Source organism: Sinocyclocheilus grahami, unplaced genomic scaffold (assembly GCF_001515645.1).
Source record: "Sinocyclocheilus grahami isolate Dianchi unplaced genomic scaffold, SAMN03320097.WGS_v1.1 scaffold534.1, whole genome shotgun sequence".
Classification (NCBI taxonomy): domain Eukaryota; kingdom Metazoa; phylum Chordata; class Actinopteri; order Cypriniformes; family Cyprinidae; genus Sinocyclocheilus; species Sinocyclocheilus grahami.
In genome coordinates, this window is record NW_015505713.1 from 55784 (window position 1) to 67625 (window position 11842).

The 11842-nt window shown below is 38.9% G+C and overlaps 2 protein-coding genes and 1 non-coding gene across 3 annotated transcripts in view; 1 reads left to right on the forward strand and 2 right to left on the reverse strand.

The window, feature by feature from the left end:
* Positions 1-2806, forward strand: part of LOC107555397 (autophagy-related protein 9A-like) — a gene marked incomplete at its 5' end in the record, with an annotated part of 4515 nt that extends 1709 nt beyond the window's left edge. The window contains 6 exon segments of the mRNA XM_016238175.1: positions 196-386; positions 506-745; positions 994-1229; positions 1996-2113; positions 2371-2569; positions 2658-2806. Of these exon segments, the coding sequence (XP_016093661.1) occupies positions 196-386; positions 506-745; positions 994-1229; positions 1996-2113; positions 2371-2569; positions 2658-2806 (1133 nt within the window).
* Positions 2807-3803: 997 nt separating this feature from the next.
* The window catches only part of pcnt (pericentrin), a 62367-nt gene continuing 54328 nt past the window's right edge, over positions 3804-11842 (reverse strand). The window contains exons 47-55 of the mRNA XM_016238176.1: positions 11096-11794; positions 10246-10416; positions 9189-9347; positions 8770-8934; positions 6722-6948; positions 6404-6498; positions 6156-6303; positions 5894-6024; positions 3804-3871 (exon numbers count right to left, since the gene is read on the reverse strand). Of these exons, the coding sequence (XP_016093662.1) occupies positions 3804-3871; positions 5894-6024; positions 6156-6303; positions 6404-6498; positions 6722-6948; positions 8770-8934; positions 9189-9347; positions 10246-10416; positions 11096-11794 (1863 nt within the window). The remainder of the gene's footprint in view (positions 3872-5893; positions 6025-6155; positions 6304-6403; positions 6499-6721; positions 6949-8769; positions 8935-9188; positions 9348-10245; positions 10417-11095; positions 11795-11842) is intronic.
* trnak-uuu (transfer RNA lysine (anticodon UUU)) lies at positions 5119-5191 on the reverse strand. Its single transcript has one exon. It is a non-coding gene; the product is annotated as a tRNA-Lys (tRNA).

Below are 11842 nucleotides of genomic sequence, written 5' to 3' on the forward strand. Positions count from 1 at the left end.
GTTACAGAACCAAGACAGGATTTTGGTGATGATAATGACATATGCCATATAAATATAATTCCCAAGTCCTATCTGCAGTTTCAGTGTTTGTCAATTTGTTTTTACATATGAAACATGTATGGGTGATCCTTTCACAATATAATCAATAACATGCATTTCTGAAACAGAAATTCATGTTGATTGTCTTTTGATCTCTGTTCCTGTAGGTGTTTATTCTTGAGGAGCTGTTGAGTCCTGTCATCACTCCCTTCATTCTAATCTTTTGCTTGCGGCGTAAATCTCTAGAGATCATAGATTTTTTCCGAAACTTTACTGTGGACGTGGTCGGTGTGGGCGATACTTGCTCTTTTGCACAGATGGATGTCCGTCAACATGGTCATCCTGCAGTAAGGGCACAGACCTTTTTTCCCCCAAATTATTTTCACTATTGTGCTTTTTTGTCGATGTATCTACCTAGTTCTCTCTTTATTTGTTGACTATGATGCCCTTTTGTGGTCCACTATAGTGGATGTCTGCTGGGAAAACAGAGGCCTCCATCTATCAGCAGGCAGAAGACGGGAAGACTGAACTGTCACTCATGCACTTTGCTATCACAAATCCACACTGGCAGCCCCCTCGGGAGAGCACGCATTTCATCAGCCTTCTGAAAGAGAAGGTGCACCGCGAGGCCGCCACAGGACAGCAGGGAATCATAGCAGAGAATCCTGCATTTACCTCAACCCATTCACTACAGTCTGATTCAGAGGTATCCAAATGACTGAGCTGCCGACATCCATCCAGATCATTACATATAATAATATATTTCTAATGGCCAATAAGATCAATAATAGGAATAATAATAATCATAATTATTTTAGGTTTTAGACTGGGTTCTAAAAGAGGTTTATGAAAAGTGATCCAAAACCCGCTTTTAAGATTATATACAATATGATTACAAAGAGAACTAAGTTCTTTTTAAAAAGAGGTCTGATTTTGGGTGTTGTTTCATTTCAGCCTCGCAGTCTTATTGCAAATTTCCTGATGGGACCCCCTTCCCTGGCCTCACTGCATCTGGGTCGAGAGGGCTCCAAGTTAGGACACAGGTAACCTCACTCACTCCCCCGTAGGCCCCTCCGATCCCTCTCTCCTGTCAGCACGAGTCTACACCTGCGGGGCAGCTACCCATCTGCCAGACTGCCACGACCTGACCATCCAGCTGTGGTGGCTGGGAGAGCAATGGCAGGCTCAGGGTAATGACTGAACACAAATTAACGTATTGTATTGTTATTTTTTATAGAGTTTCATAAATTGTAATAATAATTCTATAATTTTCTCTTGTGTATTCTAAGTGTCTTAAGTAAAAGATGTTGATTTTGAGCTCGACACTAGAATTCACAGAAATGCCTTATATTGAGTAGCTTTGGGCATTCTCATTGTGATTCATCTGGGTTCACAACCCTTTAAACATTAAAAACAAAGTAAAAAAAAAAACACTTGTATAAATGTTGAATAAATACACAATGTGTACAGTTAGTTGTGAACGAGACCTGTTAACATTTACATTTCATAGATTTCTTATTAAGACTTTATTTAGAATCACATGATTTCTTATTAAAATAGCAATTTTAACTAAATTTACACTGCTGTTCAAAAGTTTGGGGTCAGAAATATTTTCTTTAAAGAAATTATTACTTTTCTTCAGCAAGGTGCATTAAATTAATCATGCAGTTGTTACAAAAAAACGTGAAATCACAGAAATAAATTACATTAAAACTAGTAAAATAGAATATGTTGTAAAAATATATATTTCACAATATTACTATTTTTACTATACTTTTTTTATATCAAATAAAGCAGCCTCATTGAGACCTCTTTTTCCAAAAACTATAAACTCCAAACTTTTGAACTAATATAGGTGTCTTTGCATCTTTACAGATAGACTGATTTTAAAATGTCCCTGCCAAACTATTTCATATCATTCATTTGTTCTTTTTTTCTTGGATCGTCCTCATCCAGCACTGATGCCCGTACCATCAGCTCTGGCAGTAGCGCCTGGGAAGGCCAGCTGACCAGTATGGTCCTATCAGAATATGCTTCCACAGAGATGAGCATTCATGCCCTCTACATGCATGAGGTAAAGCAACACATGAACTGTTGATATAAGCAATGCTTTATTACACAATTATGGAATCAGTGAATGCACATGTATGGGACTGATTTAAGAATGTGTGAGACTGCCATGATCATTATACTTCCCACAAATGCTGGGCATCTTAGCTGCTTTTCATTCATTATCTGGTCCAAATCAGCCTTTTAACCAATGATGTGTTGAAAGAGGTCAGTCTCTAGTTTGCACCTGAATATTAGTAACTATATCTAATGTGTGACTAGATGCACAAGCAGCAGTCGCGAGGTGAGGTGTCTCGACACACCTGGCACAGACAGGAGAGTGACGAGAGCAGTGAGAGTGTCAATGAGGACATGGAAGCCGCCCGCACCTTCCCCCGTTCCAGCACTTTCCCAACCACCTCACACCAGGCGGGGGCAGCACAGCAGAGCGGCAGCCAGCGGCGCTATAGCGGAACCTCAGGTACTACAAACGACTGTTTGTAGTAATATCTAAGAATGAAAAGTGCCACAACGTAGTCTTTACATGGGCGACAAACGGTCTCCTGCAGATCCTGTTTCTGGAAGCTTCCGAGCTCAGAGAACGCCTCGTATGCCTATGGGTGGCTGGTCTGAGGAGAACCAAATGAGCAGACATCACGACCCAGTGCCCGAGGAGGGGTCTGAGGACGAGCTACCACCACACATCCATAAGGTATAACAGGAAAGCGGTAAATATGAAGCAGCATTGATATGTGCTGGATTCCTAATATTCGTTTCTGTGTTCTCGTCTTTTTTTTTTTTAGGTGACTTAACAGGTGTATCGTAGATGAAGTACTCGAGAGACTCACAGCATCCATTTACTTTTGGACACTGATTAAAAAAAAAGTCATATTTATTTACTCTTGGACAAAACACAAGTCTGAGCTTATTTACTGTATGTCACAGAGTGGCATCGTATCAAATTTCCAGATGCATTGTAATGGTTTGAGCTTCTGTGGGAATGATAGAATGAACAACATTATCAAAATACTCAATTATTCATAGTTCTCACATATTGATCCACTTGAGAGAAGTTCTGTGAAGTATTTCATTGTGTATAGGAAAGTCTATTTGCCAGCTGGACAAAGCAGTTGACAGAAGTCCTTTGAGTAAACGGCCAAATGGGATTGCATTCAGTTGACCTCGACATTTCCGTTCTTGTCAAAAAGTAAAGGTTGGTGTTGATGTAGGAAATATGTGCTTAGAAATTTTGAGCTGCTTTGAATAATTTTGATAGGAGGAAGAAATATTTATAATATGCAATGTGCCATTATGAACTTTAAGCTTTGCAAACTTAGATTTTATTGCCAATCCCAGATTTCTGTGAGGGGGGAAAACCACTGAAGATCATTCAAGTCTGGCACTATAAAAATGATGCATGCTTTTTAATTTTTTAATTTTTTTTGCACAATATCAAGTGAGAATGCACTTTATAATTTTTCAGATCCAAAGGATGACTCCAAGGCAGTGGACAAATCGCACTTGTTTTTATTAACATGCAGTTTTTAAAGAAGTTGTATATTTCTGGCTATAGGATAAAACCCCAGGATTTTTTCAGTTAGAAAAGGTTAGAAAAGCTCAGGTGAATAAAACATGATTCGTGAGAATGAGGGAGTTGTGTATAGCATTATATGTTTCAGATATCTCAGGACCGGCTTGTTTTTGGCACTGAAGTTTCACAGAAAGTGCATGACACTTGGGTGATTGCAGCCTTCTGCACCTTTCATCCTCAAACCCATAACTGCTAAAGGGAATAAACAAACCTTTGTGTAGTTTGCGTGTGACTGCAAATATTTTGGATTTCATTCATAGAACATCACTGCATAAAAAAAACTGACACCATTTCTCATATCTCGCACTGCTCGCATACATTGTGTTTAGAGAATGTTCAAGGTGCAAATTGTGCATGACCCTTGACCTTTATACTGGTATGTGTTTGTAATAATTGGCCTGTAAAATGCTTCTCTGACCTTAACTAATCTATCAACTGCAGCTGTGCATTTTCCATTGTTTTTGTTTTGTTTTCTAGACTGTGTTGTATATTTACATTTTGTACAGGTTAAATTCATCAATAAAATATATTTAATAGCTTGTGTACAGTTATTAAAAATATATATTTAGATTTTTTTTAAAGGGGATTTTATATTTATATGATTTTATATTCATGTTTTAATGATTCCTGAATTAAAGGGTTGAAAATCAACCCACTATTTAATTAAACCATATATACTGTAGTGTAGAGGTCTGCATTTTGTAAATTCCCGAATAAAACACGGTAGCGGTCGGTAACTCGGGTGTAATTTGAACGGGAGCGGGCGGTCTAACAATATCCCGTTCCCGACGTCCATTTAGAACAGCATATCTGCGCTTTATTCTTATTGACCACCGGTAGGCCTATATGGAGGACGAAACCTGCAAAAACAATAAATAAATAAATATGCAAATAAATAAATAAATGTCTGTATAAATACACAAATTCTTGTTTAAATACATATACAAATAATTAAACATGTGATTAAAGTAGGCAAATAAAATAAATTAGTGGACAAATGGAAAATGATTAAGGAAATGCTAAACATCCTATTTATTTTCCTTTGATCAGTCATTTATTTCTGAATGTAGTTCCACATCCCCCCCCCCATCACATGTATAATTATTTATTTATGTAATCAAACAAGAATACGTGTATTTATGCACACATTTATTTCTTTGTGTATTTATTTATTGTTTTTGCAGGTTTCGTCCTCCATACACTTTTATTTGTCAGCCTATCTCGCTTTCTTTCAGTAGCGGAAAGTTAAATGTGAGATTCTGGAAACGAGATCTAAATTTGTCGGGAAGAAAAGTATTCTAAGCGGACAGCAGGTGAACAAAGAGTGAATATATAGCGGGAGCGGGTGGGTGCGGAATTGAACCTTGCGGGACCTCCCGCGCAGACCTGTACTGTACTCCACGCATATTCTTCGTTAGTAAAAGTTAAGAAAAACGAACCGCCCGAACAGGGACTTGAACCCTGGACCCTCAGATTAAAAGTCTGATGCTCTACCGACTGAGCTATCCGGGCCCTATGTAATAATATAGCGCACCCTGTCTTCACGTGCTTCCCAACCATGCGTAATCAACAACATATATATATACACCCAGTATATACAGACATACCATACTATAATGCCTCAAGTGGACTCGCGAAAATTGAGGTATGAACAACATTAAACGCTGAAACCGGAGCTGAACTGTTACAGTAAGCAAGCACGCTGGTTATTCTTCCATCCGAATGAATGAATCCAGACCGACACCAGAACATGAAAATATATTTTATATACTCGGAACTTTGCAGGCCGATTCACATAACGTACTCGTTTACAAAATTTCTGCGCATGCGCAGATGTCGTCGCATTATGTTTCGTGCAAAAGTTCTTGACGGCCATATATTCTTTTTAAAATATATATTTTTTTACACTTCCTTCCTGATTTCCAAATGGCCAAAAAGCAACTTGAGGAAAATTTGATGTCACATGGACCATCATAACGCTAACATCCTCCACAAACATATCATATCACGTAGTATTATCTAGCTAACGTTACTGTTATGCTACTTGAGGCTCTTTTAATATCAGGCATATCAAAAACGCATGAGCTTTTTTTTTTTTTTAAACAAAATTTGTTGAACGAAGCTATTGTCTCAATTTGAACCACTCAGATTGAAGTGGTTTCTATGTAAAAGATGAGAGTAATTTTAGGTCATTTCCCACTGGCCTCCTCCTACCTGGACGACCGGCTCCAAGTCGCTGCTGGACAGTCTCCAAATGTTGGATATACTCCGTAAGGGAACGTTCTTGATCTTGGGAAGAGCTGAAGGAGCGTTCAGCAGGTCCCAGCACCGGAGTTGTGTACGTTCTTTGAGTAAGAAAGAAAAGAGTGAAAGTTAATGAATCCGACATTTGTCATTTGAATTAAAAACACTAAAAGGGAAAACCAACCTAGATCCACACTACATACACCTGTTTGTATAGTAAGAAATATTTCACCTATGATTCAGTCTAAAGGGTGATTTGATTGGCGACACCAGAGACGAGACCACACCCCTTTGCGCAAAGGCTTGATCATGTGTGGGTGGAGAGTTGAATGCAACTCCAGTCTGCTGTGGCCTCAGCACTTCAGTCCTCAAGGCAGGAACTAAGAGAGAAGGGAAAACGGTACATAAATTACTTATGATTTAAATCACCTGCAGAACTACCAAATCAAGTCTGCAAGCTGAACAACTTACCACTCTTACCTGTGCTTGGTCCTGTTCCATGCCCGTTAACTGTAGCACTGCCTACTGAGATTTTCCTTGTAGCTCTTTGCCATTTCCTAGTGAGGAACTTCAGTCTAAAAAAAGAAAAGAAAAGAAAAAAAGGGGGTCAGGAAACTCAGTAACCACCCAATAAACCACGGCAAAACTGGAATAAGGCAAAAATGGAATAAATGTACATTTAAAACTCAGTTTTAAATACAAATTTAAACATTTATAAACTTGAAACAGTCACAAGCAAGCGGTCTCCAAACTCCATACTAACTTTGCCAGACACATCTACGTAGCCATTCTTTTTACCTTGAGATAGCGATGACTACTCTGACAGATGTTCTGAAGCGGTTTAGAGGTCTAGAGGCCTGTGATTGGCTCAACGTCGGCTGCGCACCCATACGAGCGATTAGCACAAGAGTAGCCTGTTCGCACTCTTGAAACCCTCCCAGCAGCAACAGCAGATAACGCTTCTGATACACCAGCGACTTCCTGTAACTCTCTGCTCGCAGGTATCTCTCATAGAGCCGCTGCACCTACAGGAACAGGTTCATAAAGCAAGCACTTCAAACACACTTAAAATGTACTTTTAAATTATAAAAATAAATACCAAAAAAAAAAAAACTCAATCTGACATTAACCAACATCAAAGAACTGTGAATGTGTTGTTAAATTATTCAAATAAGCTAAAATATCAGAAGGTTACTTCAAGTACATATTTATGGTCAAAAACCAAACACTACATTAAACAATTTAAATAAAGGAACGGATTATACATTTAATTCATTAATCCAAATTACCCTGTTATTAGAGAGGTCATAGGTGGGTCTGTTTTCATTGCTAGCTGTGACTTTTGAGAGTTCAGCCTCTGCTTTACGCAGCGCAGCCTGAAGAGCTGCTTTTTCCTTCTGCCAGGCCAGCTTCTCCGATAACATACACTGCTCCGTAACAGCAGGAGATTTCACCTGACGGACAGAGAGACATGCACAACCAAATCTATATGAAGTATCACACCTGGAACCAAAATACACACGAACTGAACATTAAAACAGATGAAGAACTGTATTTATCTGCAACTTTCAGCCTTCACACATCATGCAAACATTTTTCAGTAGGTGAATTCATTGGTTGCATAATGTCTTGATTGATGTTAAAAAAGGTCTGCCTTTCAAAAAAGGAGGTTAATTAAAAAGAAGAAACTAATTGTTAATAATATCACCTGCTCCTGGTGTTTCAGGCTTTGCAGGTCTCTCTCCAAACAGGATATAGTGTGTTTGAGGGAGATCTTCTCCTCACTCAGAGCAGCGAGACACTGAGAGAAATCTGCGTTCTCCTTCAGCAAACGTTCCATTAGAGAGTTAGTGGATGAGGTAGAATCCTATTTAGCAGATGATCAAATATATTACAAATACATCACAATATACGATCAAAATTAATTTGCGGGATTGTGATTCCTGATAATTGCAATTTAAAAAAATCTGATATAGGGTTATAGGGTTGCACAATATGGCCATAAACGATCCTTTTCTTCCCTTTGTGCTCAAGGATAACCAGGGTATTTCTGCACCACCTACTGTCAGAGAGTGAATTCTCATTTCCGAAACGTTCCATTAGAGAGTTAGTGGATGAGGTAGAATCCTATTTAGCAGATGATCAAATATATTACAAATACATCACAATATACGATCAAAATTAATTTGCGGGATTGTGATTCCTGATAATTGCAATTTAAAAAAATCTGATATAGGGTTGCACAATATGGCCATAAACGATCCTTTTCTTCCCTTTGTGCTCAAGGATAACCAGGGTATTTCTGCACCACCTACTGTCAGAGAGTGAATTCTCATTTCCATTCAATGTGTCTGCCATTTTTTTCCCCCATAATGGTCTGAACAGACAAGTCACGTGAAAATCGGATCAAATTTGAGGCAATAATTTGCATTGGTTTCAACAGTTTTGGTTCCCATTAACTTCCACTACAATGGATAAAAATATACAACTGATTTCCTTGAGCACTGAAACTATTTAGTTACCAGCATTCTTTAAAATATCTTGTGTTCCACATAAGTCAGTCAGTCATACAGTTTTGTAATGACAAGATGGTGAGTAAATTACACCAATACACCAAACACTTTCGTCTGAGTGAAAGCTTGTGAGAATAAGTAGGACTGGGTATATTGGGAATATGGTCAGCTGGTCTGGTTACATCAAATATAGACTTGTCAGCATTAAATTATTGTTCATATATGCCAAGTGTGATTGTTAAATATCTGTGTGATAAATAATAAATAAACTTAAAAATTAAACAATTTAAATAAAGGAACGGATTATACATTTAATTCATTAATCCAAATTACCCTGTTATTAGAGAGGTCATAGGTGGGTCTGTTTTCATTGCTAGCTGTGACTTTTGAGAGTTCAGCCTCTGCTTTACGCAGCGCAGCCTGAAGAGCTGCTTTTTCCTTCTGCCAGGCCAGCTTCTCCGATAACATACACTGCTCCGTAACAGCAGGAGATTTCACCTGACGGACAGAGAGACATGCACAACCAAATCTATATGAAGTATCACACCTGGAACCAAAATACACACGAACTGAACATTAAAACAGATGAAGAACTGTATTTATCTGCAACTTTCAGCCTTCACACATCATGCAAACATTTTTCAGTAGGTGAATTCATTGGTTGCATAATGTCTTGATTGATGTTAAAAAAGGTCTGCCTTTCAAAAAAGGAGGTTAATTAAAAAGAAGAAACTAATTGTTAATAATATCACCTGCTCCTGGTGTTTCAGGCTTTGCAGGTCTCTCTCCAAACAGGATATAGTGTGTTTGAGGGAGATCTTCTCCTCACTCAGAGCAGCGAGACACTGAGAGAAATCTGCATTCTCCTTCAGCAAACGTTCCATTAGAGAGTTAGTGGATGAGGTAGAATCCTATTTAGCAGATGATCAAATATATTACAAATACATCACAATATACGATCAAAATTAATTTGCGGGATTGTGATTCCTGATAATTGCAATTTAAAAAAATCTGATATAGGGTTATAGGGTTGCACAATATGGCCATAAACGATCCTTTTCTTCCCTTTGTGCTCAAGGATAACCAGGGTATTTCTGCACCACCTACTGTCAGAGAGTGAATTCTCATTTCCGTTCAATGTGTCTGCCATTTTTTTCCCCCATAATGGTCTGAACAGACAAGTCACGTGAAAATCGGATCAAATTTGAGGCAATAATTTGCATTGGTTTCAACAGTTTTGGTTCCCATTAACTTCCACTACAATGGATAAAAATATACAACTGATTTCCTTGAGCACTGAAACTATTTAGTTACCAGCATTCTTTAAAATATCTTGTGTTCCACATAAGTCAGTCAGTCATACAGTTTTGTAATGACAAGATGGTGAGTAAATTACACCAATTTTTACTTTTGGGTGAAGTATGCCTTTAGCACTTGCTTTTATGCATTCTGTACTAAGAAAGTACAACAAAACCTATTTCGCCTTCATTTTAAATGTCATACAATTCATTTTGTATCTGTACAAACACTTTCGTCTGAGTGAAAGCTTGTGAGAATAAGTAGGACTGGGTATATTGGGAATATGGTCAGCTGGTCTGGTTACATCAAATATAGACTTGTCAGCATTAAATTATTGTTCATATATGCCAAGTGTGATTGTTAAATATCTGTGTGATAAATAATAAATAAACTTAAAATTGGCTTGCAAAACAAAAACAGCTGAGTGCGTTTTTGGGTTAGGCTTGGGTTTGTAATTTAAGAGTACAAGACAGACATGCTGATACAAAACGTAGGGCTGGAGAACGTTACCTGAGAGATGTTTGTGAGTGCATTCTGGCCTAAGGTCAGGCCATTGGACTGTCTCTCTCTCTGCAGGCGTTCTGATGTGAGCCTTTTCTCTTTGTGCTCCAGGTCAGCCAACGTCTGCTGCAGCTGCCTCAACCGCTGCTGATCCTTCTCACGCAACACTTCCAACTCCAACTGAGACAATTAATCAAATAACTTCAGTGCTCTTAAACAATGACAGCAAACTATGATGATCATGTACATATCAAATTAAAGGGTTAGTTCACTCAAAAATTAAAAATGTTGTTACTAACCATCAACTGTTCCAAACCCATAAAACTGGTTAGTCTTCAAAACACAAATTAAAGGGATAGTTCTCCCAAATATGAAATAAGAAATGAAGATAATTTTGACGAACATCTTTTGATAATATCGTTTCTGGGTCTGGGAACATTTCAGTCACATTGCTGTCTATGGAGGGTCAGAAAGCTCTCGGATTTCATCAAAAATATCTTAATTTGTGTTCTGAAGATGAATGAAGGTCTTACGAGTTTGGAACGACATGAGGGTGAGTTACTGACCGAATTTTCATTTTTGGGTGAAATATCCCTTTAAGATATCTTGAATTAAACCTGAGTGGTTTCTGCCCATTCACTGAAAGTCAAGCTAACCAAAACAAAAACAAGGTGATGTAAAAATAATTAATATGAATCAAGCAGTTGAATCCCAAGTTACACATCTTGTGAAGAGATATGATCGCTTTATGATGAACTGATTTAATTTAAGTTTTTGGGTCTTATTGGTTTGGAACAACAAGTGTAAGTACATTTTAACAGAACTGACATTTTTGGGTGAACTATCTCTTTTTCCTCACCAGTTTCTCATTGGTGCGTTCCTGTCGTCGCTCCTTTTCCACCTGCTCCTGTTTCTCCTGTCTCCTCTGCCTCTCCATCTGCTCCTCCCTCACTCTCTCCCTCTCTTTCACCACTCTAATTTTTTCTTTCATCACATCCAACTCTGTTTGTAACTGAGCAGCTCTTTCTCGCTCCGCCTCTAAAGTGTGTCCGACCTCTGTTTTCTGAGTCTGCAGGCCTTCCAGAGCAGCATGGAGCCTCCTCACTTCCTCCTGCTCCTTGTGTGCCTCCTGCTCTGCCTGCTCCGCTTGCCTGCGCTTCCCTTCCAGCACCTGCCCTTGCAGACGTTCCAACATGGCTGCCAGGTCCTCTCCCTGACGCCTCTCCTGTTCCAGTTGCGCCCGTAGGTCCTGTATAAACTTTCTGTCGTGGGCACTGGCTGCTTCCTGTCTCCGAGCTTCCTCCTCTAAACGGCGCACATGCTCCTGGGCTTGGCGAGAGAGAGAATCTGAGAGCTCTGCTGATCGAGAGCGTTCCACCTCAAGGCGGGAAAGCGCATGTTCAGTGCGTTCACGTTCCTGGGCCAACAGGGCCTCACAACGAGACTGCTCGATCTGGAGCTCAGAGCGCAGGTTACTGGATGTGATACACTCCTGGTCCAGTGTGGAGGTAAGCTGACTGACATGTGATGCTTGCTCATTTAAAGCCTGGTGCAAAGACTGTAAAAAAAAAAAAACGATAATAATAATAATAATAATTAAAAAAAA